The sequence below is a fragment of the Hipposideros armiger genome, unplaced genomic scaffold (assembly GCF_001890085.2).
Source record: "Hipposideros armiger isolate ML-2016 unplaced genomic scaffold, ASM189008v1 scaffold_18, whole genome shotgun sequence".
Lineage (NCBI taxonomy): Eukaryota > Metazoa > Chordata > Mammalia > Chiroptera > Hipposideridae > Hipposideros > Hipposideros armiger.
In genome coordinates, this window is record NW_017731368.1 from 3,846,769 (window position 1) to 3,861,864 (window position 15,096).

Genomic DNA, 15,096 nt, shown 5'->3' on the forward strand with positions numbered 1-15,096 from the left:
ATGTCCACCCCCTGCTCGTGTATATTCGTAAGGCTAACGAAGTTGTCTGCCTTGCCCCTCCTAGCAGTGATGGGACGGGAAGAGATCCCCAAGTCCAGGCTTTCAGGGAGACCTGGCAGGATGCTGCAGACTCCGGAGCAACCTCCCAGCTGTCCTCATGCCGCCCCATGCTTCCCCACCCCACCCCCAAACGTGGCTCAGGGCTAGAGTGGTGATGTGAGGCGGGAACACAGCCCCTCACCTCAGGTGAAAAGATGACACTCTTCAGAACCCTCCAGACATGACTGTGTACCTGTGTACCTCACACATGTCATCCAGGCCCGCCTCAGCCGACTGGTCTCAGGACTGAGGTGGCAGGCAGAAAGGAAGGGAAACGCAGTCAGCAAAGAGCAGGACTGGGCCCAGGATCCCTTGGCCTCTGCTCAGCTCCCACCCATCATGGCCTCCTCAAGGCCAGGCCTCCGCTCCTGATGACCGGACAGAGATTGTCTGGTGGTGAAGAGCTAGAGCTCCGGAATCACTGGGCTGCATGGCTTTGGGCCCTGTGCCCCCTGAACTCAGGTCCCTCCCCTATACAGAGGAGGCGGGCAGCACCCACCCCCACTAGGGCTCTTGGAAGGATTAGAAGAGAATGAAATGTATGAAGTACAGCTCAGTGCCTGCACCCGGGAGGCCTCCTGTGGAGGTGCGGTGTCTTTCATGGTATTTTACCTGCACTGTGATATGTAGGGCTGAGCTGTGCCTGTCTGCTGCTGTGTGCTCAGTACTTTGCACCCAGAAACCCATTTATCTCCCAAGAAAAATCATTCCAGATGCCCAGATGCTGCTGAGCTAATACTCACACACAGACTGTCCCCAAGCTGACACTCACACACACACAGATTGTCCCCAACCCACAGAGCATCTTTACCAGGAATTTTTCTAGAATTGGTGCTTTGTGGTCAGAATGCTTTGGGGAAGCTGTGGTGGTTTTGTTACCGACCAGGAGATTTGATGCCTGGTATCTCAGAAATGAAACGCAAACAGGATATGGTAATAATGGTTAAGGTTAGAAAGCCACCTTGTGCTTGGGTTAACGTTTACACCTTCAGATGAGTGCAGAGCTGGCAGGTGCCTGGGGCCCCTCTTACCCAGCATTTCTGGGCAGAAAAAGGCTCTTCGCTGAGTCCTTAACCGCAGCTCTGCTGTGACTGTGAACTTTGGCAGGAGGTAGTCGCTCAGTTTCCTCATCTGAAAACGGAACGATAGTGCTAGGCCTCCTGCACAACAGCGTTGGCAGCTCGGAGCTCAGAGGACGACACATGGATGAGGGCGCTGCCTTGACAGCCCCTTGCAGGGGGAGGCTGGAGCGAGAGCCCTGACCACCCCGGGCCTGTGCTTTCTGCTCTGCCGCCACCCCTCTAGCTGGGGCCGCTTCAGGGTTTTCTCTCCCACAGCACCATTTCCACAGTGCAAGATGCTCACGGAGATCACCTGGGGTTCTCCCAGGTCGCCTCTGGAATCAGTGTCACCCTGTGTTTACATTGGACAATGTGGCCACCCATGGCCCCTAACCACCCCCACCACCAAGTACTAGGGACATGTTGGGGTCGGGGAGGAGCACGTTCCTCACCCCCAGACCCTGAGGCCACACCCGAGGCAGACTGGATTGGAGCGAGCCAGGGTCCACACCCAGCCTGGCCCCCTCCCCCAACCCTCCCCCTGCACCTCAGGCCCCTTACACCTCGGTATGTGTGAGCAGAGGGGAGAGCCAAGACAGGAGAAGAGCTGGTCTGAGGCTGGGAACTTGTCCTTGTTGGGCTGTTGTGTGAAGTCACGATGCAAAAGCCCTCTGTGACCGACATGGGCTGTGCCAGTGTCTGTTGCCAGTAAAGGTGTGTACCCAGGGGAGGGGTTGTAAAGTCATATCTACTCCTAGGTGTAGCGGGTAAGGACCCAGGTTGTGTAGGACCAGTGAGTGACTGAGGAGGAGGAGAAGGTGAAGGAAGAGTCAGCCCCCAGGCTCTTCCTGGGAACAGGCGGGCGCGTTTTCCTAAGCTGTGGAAGGGCCAGCGAAAAACCTTTCTGCAGGGAGCCTGGAGAGAAGGCATAGCGAACAGGCCGGGATGGGGCATGGCCTGACGGGTGCCCGGTCTTGTTTGACTCAGCCGGCAGGCGCCTAGTCAGGCAGAAGCCAGTGGTCCCTCCGTTGCCATGGCCAGGCAGCCCCCAGCTTGACGCTCAGTGCACTGTCCATGCCTCCTCAGCACTCTGGGAGGGACGGCAGTCATTAGCCGTGTGGGCAGCGAAATGGGCTGGGGGAGGTTGAGCGGCCCGCCCAAGGACACACACAGGTGCAGCTCTCACTGAGCCGGTGTGCGTGGCCCGGCCTCCTGCTCTTCCCGTCACAGCACACTGCTTCCCTCTGGGGACGTGTGACGTGCAGCCCTGGCGCTCCGGCTCCCCCGCTCCTCCCGTCTTTCCCAGTTAGGGCCTCCGCCCAGGAAGGGTCACTGTCAGGGAAGTCAGGGGCTAGTGCCCTCTGTCAGAAGGACCGAACATTGGGGTGAACGCACAAAAGGAGATGACAGAAGATCCCTTTAGAAGCCGATTTTAAAATGATGAAAGCCTTGTCACCAGGAGAAGGGCAGATTTTGTTGTTGGAGGATGTGCTGGGCGGCCCTTGCAGCCTGAGTACAGTAAAGTCACTTTCGTCGTGGGTGCATTGAGGCATGTTTATGAAATCGTCGGCAGGCTCCGGCCTGTGCTGTGGACCAGGGCGGGCGTGGCCTCTGGAAGGCGCGGAGCAGACCCTCCCGGCCTCACCAGCACACGGAGAGCGGTGGACGGCTTCCGTGTTGTGTTGCTAGGTCTTTTTTTATTTATTTTAAATTTATTGGGGTGACATTGGTTAAGATTATAAAAGTTTCAAATGTACAATGTTATAATACATCATCTATCCATTGCATTGTGTGCTCTCTACCCAAAGTCTAGTTTCCTTCCATCACCATGTATTTTGCCCCCTTTACTGTCTTCAACCTCTCTGTACCCGCCTTCCTGTCTGGTAACCACCGTACCGTTGTCTGTGTCAGTGAGATTTGTTTGTTTGTTATGTTAATTCATTTGTTGCTTTCTGTTTTATATCCCTCATGTAAGTGAAATCACATGATTCATGTCCTTTTCTGCCTGACTGACTTCGCTTAGCATGATACTCTCAAGATTCACCCATGTTGTCGCAAATGGCAGTGTTCCATCTTGTTTTAAAGCTGAGTAGTCGTACTAGTTCTTGTAAGAACAAAGCTCCTGGTGTTTTGCAGCCCTTCTGCCCATGAATGCAGACTGTGCTAAACGTTTTGTGTGCATTATCTCATGTCCTCCCCATGCCAGCCCTGAGAGCTGGGTGCTGGTATGGTCCACGTTTCACCAAAATGAACGAGGCTAAGAGATTCCCCACTGGTCCTACCAGCTAGTGCGGGGCAGAGCTGGGGTTCAGGTCTGGTCTCTGCAACCCTGAGCCATCCTGGCCCACCTCGTGTACTGCCATCACCTGGCATCCGCTGGCTCTCCATAGTACAGTGAGTGATTTGTGATGCATGAGCCAAAAAGGCAACGTTAAGCCTATTGAGCAGACTGTCAGGGTCTGTGAACATGCACAGGTGCCTGACATTTAAAACTGCCTCATCCCAAGGCCACATTATGGAGGTGAAACAAATGCACCTCCCCTCATGGGCAGGAGGTTGGAAGCCACAGCAAAGGAGCTGGGCCGTTTTCACTGGTACGTTCTACTTCCTTGATAGAGCGAGCAGTGCCCTGAACATTTACAGTTTTCACTTATTTCTTGGGCCATGAGCCCACAAATGATCACTTATAGTATATTCTAGGTGGACTACATTAAAATAAAATGTGCCTAAGGTTAAAAGTAGTTTGGAGGCTTTTAAAAACAGCTTTCTTAGTCATGAAAATTATATGCTGTTTGGTGTGTGTGGGTGTGTGTCAGGCATAGGATAATTCCGTTTTTAAATGAGTAGACCCCATGTTTCAGAATCACCTCTTAGATTCATGACAGGCTTAGACTCTGCTGCGCACCCTTTTCTAGCAGTCTGTGGACCGGTGCAGTCCTCAGCCGACTCGTTTGTTTTGGCCCATTCGTGTTTCCTGGTGCTAAGTCCTTCCAGGATTAATCAGAGAAAGAACATCAGCATCTACCTACATAAAAGCCAAACCCCAAGGTGAGGCAGAACCTGATCTTATTTCTGTCCGGTGCCTGGTGATTGAGGTCTGAGCCGAATGGGCCAGCACTTGTATTCATGGCTGCTCTCACCTCCCCTGCCTCCCAGGAGCCAGAAGGACCTTCTGCACTTGGGAGCCCAGAGTGTCACCTGCCATCCGCAGCTCTGTTGGCCACTCTCCCCTCTTCAACCTTCAGTTCTAGTGCCAGTCTGATAAGGTGACCCGAAAGTCTTTAGAATCAGATGTCATTGCCTTGGTGCCAGGATTCTCAGGGATGGAGGCAGAAGAGCCCTTACAGTTTTTAGACTCCCCTTTGAGCTTTAGGCCTGGGTGTTCATGAAAAGAACAGATGTGTTCCTGCCTGCGACGAAGCTTTCCGCAGCAGCTGCAGCGCTTGGGTACTTCTCCATGGAGTGCATAAGCTATACACAAAGCCGTCCTCGCCGCATCCAGACGCCGCCGCCATCTGAGCAGCTTCTCCAAGCCCCACGAGGCCTACAGCTGGAACATGCTGGTGGCTTCCACATGCTGGGAGGCGGAACACGACTTGGAAGTGTCCTCTGAAGACTTCCCCTGGCTTGCGGACCCCAGGTAGGGGAGGCAGCCAATGTCTTTCACAAGTTTCCAGAAGTTCCTACGGAACTTCAGGCCAACAAAGGCATAGAGCACAGGGTTGAGGCAGGCCCGCAGGTAGGCGATGGCCTCCGTCACTGTGATGGCGTAGTGGAAGCTGATCATGGTGTGGTACTCCCACCTTGTGCTGCCGACGAGCTTCACGAGGTTGAAGGGTGTCTGGGTCAGCAGGAACACAGCCATCACCAGGAAGATGATCTTGAGAGACTTGTGCTTCCGAAAGCCTCGGGCGTGGAGCAGGGTCTTGATTATGACCGAGTAGCAGACAATCATGGCGAGCAGTGGCAGGAAGAACCCCAGGCTCATCTGGGTGGCCAGAACCACAGTGGACATCTCCTCATTGTGGTAACCACAGATGGATTTGTCGCGGCGACTGACGCTGCCATAGATGATCTGCGGCAAGGACATCAGCAGGGAGACCACCCAGGTGGATAAACAGATGGCCTTGCCCCAGCCCATCCGCTTGCCTTGCTGGTTGTAGGCCTTGGTGGGCAGCACCACGGCCATGAAGCGGTCCATGGTGATGCAGGTGAGGATGAGCATGGACGTGTAGAAGTTCAAAGTGTAGATGCCCAGCAGGGCTTTGCACATGACCCCGCCGAAGACCCATTCATGGATGCCCGCGTAGGCCCAGAAGGGCAGCGTGCAGACAAACACCAGGTCCGCCAGGGGCAGGTTCATCAGCAGCACGTCCGTCAGGCTCCTTAGCTTCTGGTAGAAGATGTATATGACCAGCACCAGAGAGTTGCCCAGCAGGCCACAGACGAACACCACCACGTACATGCAGGGCAGAAAGAACTTGTTGAACTGCACGAAGCGTTGGCGCTCCTCGATGGTGGAATTGGGAGTATCGAAGAGCCCGAGGTCTTTGTAATCGTCTTCAGCCATGGTATCTGTGCTGTTGAACATCTGTGAGTCAAAACACAGGAATTCTGTTTGAGGCTGAGGGGTCACCCCTCCTGCCTTCCCCCTGCCCCATTGCCCACATTTCGGGGGCAAATCATCACGTCCTAAACCCACCTGCTGTTCTGTTCCCCGCCAGCACACTCTGGTATGCTGTAGACAGCCCGTTGTACGGGGAAGTTGCTCAGACTAGACACGGAGTCCTTCACTGGCACTAAAAGTCTCAGGACCTCACCCATCTGTGAGGTGACACGTGACCCCACGCACGTTGCATAAAATCCTGTGCTGACTTTGAAATCAAAGGGCGCCATGTGGTACAACGGGGACAGTTCCCTTTGGGAGAGAAACTGCTGTTTCGTGGGGAGAGCCCGCCTTCATCTGCCCGTGCCTCCCAGCAGGTGCCTGCCCACCCTGTGCCCCATTTTCTGTTAAGTTAGACCCCTGCACTGCTCACGCTGAAAGCTATGGCACATATTCCCCTTCGGGGGGAGGGGAGGAGAGGAGGGACAGAAGGGGGGTCCACCATCAAGGGGACTCCTAGGGACTAGGAGGTGCGTGGGATGGCCAGGACTCGTGCTTGGGTGGGCCGTGCCTCCTACCTTTTCTTGCCCTCAATTGCATAGATTTTTAAAGACGGCTTATGGGAAAACGAGGTACAGAAAAGAACATGGCTGCCCAGCACTTTGGCTGAGGTGGCTTCCTGAGCAGGGTATGGGGAGTTCTCCCTCCCCAACCCCAACCCCAGCCTTCTCCGTTATCAGCTGCCCCAGTTACTGTGGCCCACTGTCAGAGCCTCGGTTCCTGAAAGCTTCTCCACCCTCTGCAACCTCTTCACAGGTAGATTTCCCCCGACGGGGACATTGCGTTTGCTTTCATGGCTAGCAGTTTAGGGCTGAGGGGTCTCCTTTATCAATTGGAAGATGCCAGTGGGTGGGTTGCTGCAGCGAGGCCAGTGGGTGGCCTTGCAGTGAACTTGTAGCGAAGCCCAAACGGCTGCCTTGCTTGCCATGGGCTCCCAGCCGTTCATGGCCTCACTTCCCTTTGACCCTTTTGTCCGCCCTGTGACCCTGCTGAGGTCCACAGGCCGGGCACAGAGGTGCTGTGACCCATGGCCTGGGAGCAGGGGCAGCTGCATCGGCCTTGGAGTGCCAGGCCAGCACCCTGCAGGACCGCAGCGCACGGTGGGTCGTTTCCTGTGACCCAGTGCCGTGTACCTCGTACCTCAAGATGATGTTTTAAGAGGAGCAGGCGTTCGGTTTAGCAACATCAGATATCGCCCGACCAGACGAGGGCATATAAGAGGAGACACCTTCTTACTTAGCTGCTCAGAGACTTTCCTTTTCCTGACTGGAAACGGTGTCAGCCCTGGGGGTGCCATCTCGGTTTTTCCTGGGGGCAAAGCGCCCTTTCTCTCCAGCAAAGGACCTTGCCTTTGGGATGTGACTACTCAGTAAAAAGCCCCTGCTCCCAGACCACAAAACGTCAGCTCTCTATGAGTGATAGGCCAGCCGGTAGGCATCGTGCCCTACCAGCTCTCTGGGCTGCTGGGTAAGTAGGTCAGATGACGGCGTGTATGTCTTACTGTTTCACTCAGAGACAAAAACTTTTTTTCATCATGTAGAATATGAAACAGGCAGCTTTGCTTTCCTTAAGAGTAATGTCAAATCTCCATTATTGCTTGACTTATTTTTGCCCTTTTTTAAAGAAATCCTATTATGGCTGTTGCTGCATCCTTATCCTGACATTACATGTTTCCTCAAAGGTCCCGTGCAAATGCCTTTGTGATAATTAGTGACCTTTAATAGTGTGTTAGTAGATTGGCACTGCACAGCTCTGTGCAGATAGAATATGAAAAACTACTTTTCCTTCTAGAAATGTCAAAACCATTTATCATCTATAACCAAAGTTCTATGTTGATTTCTAAAAATTAAAAGTAATATATACAGTAAGTAAGCAAATTATAATTCAGAGATAAATAGAATATAATGTTTAGAAAGTGGCTTTCATATTGTGAAAAATGCAATGCATTTAAATTGCTTAGAAGAGTGTAGGCACAAAGTAAATATGCAAAGTTAGTATTGGCTGTTACTATTAGAATGAATAGATGACAAAAAGGATGTAAAATTGGTCATGATTGTTAACCTTGGATCATAAACCCCTTATAGAGTTGTAAAAGCCACAGACCTTTATCTCAGAAATATGTACACACACCCCTGCAATTCTGGGGATTCGTGAACCCTTTTGACGACCCCCTCTGCCGCATACTCTATGGACCCCTTGTTTAAGGATCCGTGATCCGCTATAGGATTTTGGCTGTATTTTTTAAAACAGAAAAATGACCAGATTTTGTCAGCAGTTTGCTTCTGGCCAGTGGAATTAGGGGTGATTTATTTCCCTTCCTCCTTTATGTATTTTTTATATTTTCCAAAATTTCTACAGTGGCAATACATTGAGACAAGAAAGTAAACCATAATCTGAGATAGCAGCCTGTCTTATAAACTACAAAAGAAACAAAAACAGAACTAGCTTCTCCTTATCTCCTTCGGAGGGTCTCATCACACCGTCACTGCCAGTACCACAAGCTTACAGGCACTTGCTCTGCGCCCAGGACCATGTCAAGTCATTTCCACAATCCTCTAACCCTCACGGCAGCAAATGGCAGAGATGGAACCCGAACCGAGAGCAATTGAGCTCTAAAGCTGGGGCATTTTGCATCCAACTGTGCTGCAGGCAGGAATCGGAGCCCCGACAGCCTGGAGTTCCTGTCTTACCTATACAGAGGATGACAAATGACTCACCGGCAGAGATGCTCTGTCAGTCCCAGAGATGAGCTTTGTTCAGCTGCAGGGTCTGCCTCTCTGATGTGGTCCGGGTTTCCGCTGAATAGTTTTTAAGAACTCTTATTTGGTGATGATAGAGACCCAACCCCTCCTGCAGATAAGAATCCACATGACCAGCCTGCACCCATTTAATTTGAAGGTCAAAGCTAGGAAGTGGAGGCTCTGATACTGTGTACCTCCTGCCACCTGGCTGGGGACTTACCCTTCTGCCAGGTCTCAAGAGGGTTTTTATTTGTAAACCGAGGGGAGCATTAAGTAGGTCTGGCTCTGGCAGTCCACTGAAGATGGTGTTTGTACCTTAAAATTGTTTCATATATTAGCCGTGAGTCTGGGACAGTTTGGGTCTGGACGAATGCAGAGTCCCAGCTGTGGCCTGGGTTCTGTGTATGCATGCAGCCTCCACATACATGTTAGCCACTGGCCCTCATAGCAGCCCTGCAGAATAGGCACCCCCTTTTATAGATGAGAACACGGAGGACCGTAGTCGAAATAACAGCCCCATGTGCACACAGCTAGTAAGTGGCACTTCCAGGATACAAACCCAGGTCTCTGTCATTGCTAGACCAATGGGTTCCAGATGGGTCTGCCAGAGGGCCTGACGCAGCCCTCCCTCCTAAGGCCACACCACTTGGGCCCCTCGCAGGCAGTGCTCCCCCACCCTGCTCATCCTGCCTAGCCCCTCCACTTCCGGAATGCCCCAGATATTGAACACCTTGATCAGACTCCATTTCTAGGTATTGGTCTCCATGATCCAAACACTTGGGCACTTCTGGGAAATAACATTTGTGAGGCAGAAGTTGGAGGAATGTCTGCTGGGTCAGACGCCCCACTGCCCGCTCTGTGGAAAGGGTACTGGGTAGAGATGTGGACTCCGTTCCTGCTTTCCCAGAAGTGGCTACCCTCCTGCGGAGTCACCAGGCCTCCCTCCCCTGATGCTGCACTCCCATCCAGCCTGCCTCCCCCCAGGGCTGGTGCTCTGCCCCCCCTGCTGGGCAAGCCCTGTCCTGTGGGTATTCCCGAGGGCAGGGTGCCAGGCGTTGGGAGCAGGGACCAGACGCAGCCCCAGGATCTAGAGACTAGATAACACTCAGCTCTACTAGGGTTTGGACCCTGGGCTGGATGCTTCCATGTAGAGTCGTCTAATCCTAGTCACTTACAGGCAAATAAGCAAATTGGAGAGATTAGCTCACTTGTCCAAGAACACATGTGTCCCCAGGAGCCACCTGGGATCTCTTCCCTGTAGTACCCTGAGTATGGAGCTATCCCCGGGGGGGCCTGGTAAAAGATCTGAAGACCTCTACTGGATTTTCCAAGTCTTTGAATGAACTACTGCAAACTCTCCTTTCCACCAAACTGGTACAAATGAATGAGGTGTCACCTGAGGGCAGGAGCCGTGAGGCTCTGTAGAATACATACCTCTAGACTGATGGATGGGTGGGTGGGGAGATGCAGGGGCTGATGGAGGAATGGGCTGACCCAAATACTGGAGGGGCGATAGGCCAAAGCATCCATCCTTATGAAAGAGACCTTTGGGGGAAAGACATCCCTTTAGAGTGACATTTTTGAATCTTTTAAGCTTGAGGGAGGAACTTTACCCAGGGACAAGCCAACTATGTCATTTGGGACCAGTTCATAAGGCGGAGCTTGACCAGCCTGACCCTTGTCAGACACGCTCACTCGGTCTTGCTCTTCTCTTAGCAATCACTTGTACTCCATGGGTAAAACCCTCCACAACTGTGTGCCTGCATGTAGGTGCTTGGGGGTCGGGGTGATGTGTCTTTCAGAGCATGACCACATTTTTCATGACTGTTCTCCAGTGGAAAGTTCTCCAATGGAAAACTTGCAGTTAGATGGGAGGAGCAGGGCCATTCACAGTTTGGAGACCAGAATTTTATTTCAGCTGCTTCACAAAGTGCCTTTTCTTATCTGCCAATTTGTCATGCTCATTGTTTCAAGGGCATTGCTTGTCTTTGAAACAAAACAGTAAACTTCTTAAGGGCAAGTGCCCAGTTATATGTCTTGGATTTCCCCTAGAATACTTAAACATTTTCTGAATAGATTGAGGGAAGAAGAAAAGGACAGTGGCAGCCATGCCAGTTGCAGGTTTACCTTGGAAGTCAGACTGAATTGACCTCACCTTTCCCAAGCGCCTGATGTTCTCGAGCCTGAGCCTGAGTTAGGATGTTACCGGGGGATGCGGCAATTACTACCGCTGCCAGAAAGGGCTAAAGGCGAGGCCTTGGTGAGTGACAGGGGCTGTGGAGGACAAGCTAAAAGAGCCTCTGAAAAGGAGCCCAACAGACAGCTGTGAGCTGGGTGTGGCTTGCTCATGGCGCCCCCAAGTGTTCGTTTTGAGGATGGACCTGCAGGCTTGAGTGTGGTGTCAGACCATAGTTACAAGTGATCAGAAATCAGATTACCAGAAGCGCTCTTCTTCACTTGGGTTTTAGACAAAAAGGAAGCCAGTGACTGCCTTAAGTCACCAGCGACGGTGTAGGCTGCAGCCCCTGCTGCAGTGGATTGCCATGGGCTACTGTGTGTAGCCAGCAACCAGCGTGAGCGGCCGTCCAGAAGCCGGCAACTGATCTGATCTGCCTCGCCCGGGAAGAGCGCAATGATGGTGCCAACTTGGGCCAGTGAAGCAGCGTCCTCCACAACTAGACTGAAGAACAAAACGACAGCAACTTGTCTGTTCCCCTTCCCCCAATTCCCCAATAAAAATCTGAAAAAAAAAAAAGGAAGCCAGTGACTAAAAGAAAAACTAGGAATTTAATAGTAAAATGAAAAGGTGCCCCTGAACCTTCCAAACCGTGCTGTTGAATAGAGCCTTCTGCAGTGACAGGTGCATCCTGTGTCACTGCTGTCTGACAGACACAGTGGCCACCAGCCTGCGTGGCCACTGAATACTTGAAGTGTGACTAGTGCAAGACCAAGGAGCCAGATTTTTAGTTTTTTAAACTTTTGATGAATTTGAGTTTTAGGAGCCACGTGAGGCTGGCGGCTCCTGTATTGACAGTGCCGTTATAAGCCGAAGACCTCTGCAGCTCCCAGACTGTTCACAGGCGGAGGCTGACCTGGGGGCTGCAGGGCCTGTGTGACGAGGCAGAGCACCGCTCCTAACTGTGCTGGGCTTAGCGAGGCAGAGTAATAGATGGAGCCCTCCGAGGAAGTTTGTCAGCCAGACACGGCCACAGGGGCCTCGGGCATCCGTTCCTTCCCCGGCCATTCTACAAAAGCAGAGAGTCTGCTTCCTGGCCGGTCTACAGTAATTAAATGAAAAAGTTTTATAGTAATTAAAAGAAAAAGAGATGATGGCATTTTGATTTGTGAGAAGGAAGTACTATAGACTCCAGCTGCAGAGACCCCACCAAGACCCCTCATTCAGGCAGACAGAGCCCCTGGACTGCATGCTGGGGACTGCCTCATCGTCTGCTCTGTCCAGGGCCACTTCTTTATTCTTACCCAGTTCTTAAGTGGGGCCTCCATCATGTCCTGCATTGGGGACATTTGGGACAGAAACCACCGTAGCCTGCGGCACATAATCCAGCCGTTTATTGAGCACAGACTGTGCACAGGGTCGGTGCCCAGGGATGCCAAGATGACCACCCCCAGAGGCTGGAGCAAGTTGACAGACAGATGTGTGTGCCTCAAGACAGCTTCGGTTGGCCTGGCCGCAGGCTCAGGAACAGAATCTCAGCAGGAAAGGGCGACGTGCCATCAGCCGTATGAGGCCACCTAGCTAGCAGTAAGCGCCTGTTGCCGGAGCAAGGGGAGGAGGAAGGTCACTTGTGAACAGGGTGAGTTTTGTCTCGCAGCATCTCTGAGAAAAATGCCGCTGGCAACCAAAGGAAATGGCTGTACTAGGAGATAGGCTGCCCCCTTGTGGCCTTGCTTCTCCCTGTCATTCTCAAACTTTTTAGTCCTTTGACATCTTCTAACACAGTTGCTTGGACATTTTCCCCTGCATCCCACAATAAGAAACACATTTTACCTGACTGCCCAGGTGTGTACATGTGTAGACTTCAAGTCAAAGCAGGAGCCTCATAAAACTTACCCTTACAACATGCAGTATGCTATTGCACTGATAGTTTCCATTCTGTTTTTTTAGTGTTGGTCAGAAATGACTAAATTGATTCACAACCTGAATGGGTCGTGGCCCACAGCTTGAAAATCCATTGCAAAGAAAACCACCCCTATTCATTGCCTTCGAGACTGCATCACCCATGCACGCACACTGCCACCTCTCCTCACCTTGCTCAGCTCCCCCAATGCAGGGCCTCAGCCAGGACTGGCACGGGTCTGGGGGACCCCTCTGGGCACCATCCACTTGCAGGTAGTTGGGTTGTCTGTCGTGATGGCCCGAGAAGGGGAGATGCAGGAGGAGAAGGACAGCTTTTATCCTAAATACGTGAGGATTGAGAGAACCAGCTACAGTTCTCAGAGTTTGTTTCATCATACGTATTTATCTTTTTCATTTATGCTATTTGCACTTTGGACAAAGATAAAAGCAAATGAAATGAGGTAGGCCTGAGTGACCTTGGCCTGCCTCCTCTCCCCTAGACCCCTTGCCTCCCCGGCTGTCAGGTGGGGTTCGGACTGATTGGTCTCTTGAGCTGCTTCTCACACGGACATGCTGTGATTCTGTTAGTCCCAGGGTGAGGGGTGGGGGTGTGAAAGCCAGTGGTCGGAAGAGCAGCGAGAAGGAGGTCAGAGGTTAGGGCCGGGTCGGGCCGGGAGGAAGAAGAGCGAAGAGTGACAAGAGTGACAAGGCGCTGCAGGCCGTGCTCTTGCTGCATCTTCCCTGGTGAGGGGCGAAGGCCGAGGGCAGGGAGCTGCCCAGAGCAAGCCGCCTCTTACCAGCTGGCGCGCCCCGTAAGGCGCCTTCTCCAAGCCCTTCGAAACTTACAGCCTTCTAAGCCAGCAGACCTGGAATCCAACAGGTTCCACCTCCTCCCGTTTGAAGAAGAGAAAACTGAAGTCTCAGAGGAGGAAGGGGCTTACCCAGAGTCACACAGTCATAAAGCCAAGATTGGGACCACCTTGGAGTGACCTCCCCCCTCTCCCCGCACCCAAGAGCTATGCCAGCTCTCTGCCCTCTGGAGCCACAGTGAGCTCCAGCTAGAAGGAGCCCCGCTGCTGAGGGCCGGTGGTGCTCAGCCCCCAACGGACAGGGTGTTTGTGAAGATAGGCTGTCCTACTTGTCATAGGCTGACGTGGACCGTACACAGGCAGCCTGGCTGGGCGCTAGTGGGTATGTGATGATCGAGGCAGCCCTGGAGGCTCCCAGTACCAGCCCCCCATCAGCCGCTCGCAGCAGCGCCCCGAGAGCAGACCCACACCCAGCGGCCTCAGCACTCCGGCAGTAGACAGGGAGCTGTATGGCGGAGAGGGCAGCTGTCGGGCCTGGCGGCGAGCAGGTGTCACGTCCAGGCAGCCTGAAAGCAGCCAGACCCTGAGCTTGGAGATTTCCCAAGAAGACAGAGGCCTCTCCCTGTGCACTATCCCTCCCGCTCAGAGAGGCTTTGAAAGTTGGTAGCAAATAGCCTGCTTTTGTGTCCAAGAAAATCCTGCTGGAGGTGGAGATGGCTGCAGTCTGCCCTTGGGTGAGGCTGTGCTGACCCAGCACCAGCCACTCCATGTGTGACTCAGGGTCTTCCTCCTTCAAGGACCTGTCGCCGATTCTTGTCTTGATTTTGTCAGCATTCCGTCTGCCCTTTTATCCTGAATTGACACTACCAACGGACACCCCCATGCGCATTTCTTAGCCAGTAGCCTTAAGTCTCAGGTTCCTGCAGATGGGAGTGGCTGACGGCTGTGGTGCCGGTCCAGTGTGGCAGGGAAAGCCCAGCTGGGGTTTGCGTTCCCTCCTGGTGGTGGGTCACCACGCCAGGGCTGGGATCCATGGTGAGATCGGGTCTCAGTCTTTCCACTCACTTCAGTCGTTTTCCTCTCGCTTGCCCAGTGTGAAGGCGTCGCTCCGCCAGTCATTAAGAGTTTTTTCAGGGGGAATTGTTCCGTGTATAGCTGTAGATTCGGCGTGTCCGTGGGGGGAGGTGAGTTGAGCATTTCCTACGTCACCTGCTTGAACCGGAACCTCCTCTTTTGTATTTCCGATGTCCCGGAGATAGTAGGTCCTGCACTCACCCGAGCTCTGGGATTCAGGGTCTGTTCATTGGCCAGGAAAGCTGCAGAGCCCTCCCCGGCATGGCCGTGGGTGCCACACCAGTTTTCCAGCACAAGTCTTGGCCCCACGCAAGGTGGATCCGGGAACTTGGTGCCCCCGTGGTGTAGAGGCAGCAAGGAGGGCCGTCGGATCACAAGGCCTAGATGCCTGCTGTCAGCCGGCTGACCTCACGTTGCCGCTGTGTATGCTGCCTTCCAGTGTGAAAATAAAGAACACCTCATTCCTTTTTTTCCTTTTTGTGTATGAAAAGGAAGAGAATGCTCTTGGGGCACTCACCCCAAAAACATGAGGACCACCATCGACCCATAGAGATTATTATACCCAACA

The 15,096-nt window shown here is 52.9% G+C and overlaps 2 protein-coding genes across 12 annotated transcripts in view; one reads left to right on the forward strand and one right to left on the reverse strand.

Annotated features, from left to right (window-relative positions):
* FYCO1 (FYVE and coiled-coil domain autophagy adaptor 1) overlaps positions 1–15,096 on the forward strand; it is a 74,962-nt gene that overhangs the window by 39,287 nt on the left and 20,579 nt on the right. The window contains exon 16 of one of the 10 annotated variants that reach the window (XM_019632895.1): positions 11,036–11,117. The exons of the other annotated variants lie outside the window; for them this stretch is intronic. Coding sequence (XP_019488440.1) covers positions 11,036–11,054 — 19 coding nt within the window. The 3' untranslated portion in view covers positions 11,055–11,117. Of the gene's footprint in view, positions 1–11,035; positions 11,118–15,096 lie in introns of those variants that run through there. 10 annotated transcript variants of the gene reach the window in all.
* CXCR6 (C-X-C motif chemokine receptor 6) lies at positions 2,935–10,028 on the reverse strand. Of its 2 annotated transcripts, none has more exons than XM_019632949.1 (2): positions 8,544–10,028; positions 2,935–5,740 (listed from the first exon to the last, which is right to left on the reverse strand). In XM_019632949.1, exon 2 carries the CDS (start codon positions 5,728–5,730, stop codon positions 4,705–4,707), a length of 1,026 nt encoding a protein of 341 aa, XP_019488494.1. In that variant the 5' UTR covers positions 5,731–5,740; positions 8,544–10,028; the 3' UTR covers positions 2,935–4,704. The 2 variants fall into 2 exon arrangements, with proteins under 2 accessions (XP_019488494.1, XP_019488484.1); XM_019632939.1 differs by having other exon boundaries at positions 2,935–5,751; positions 8,544–10,026.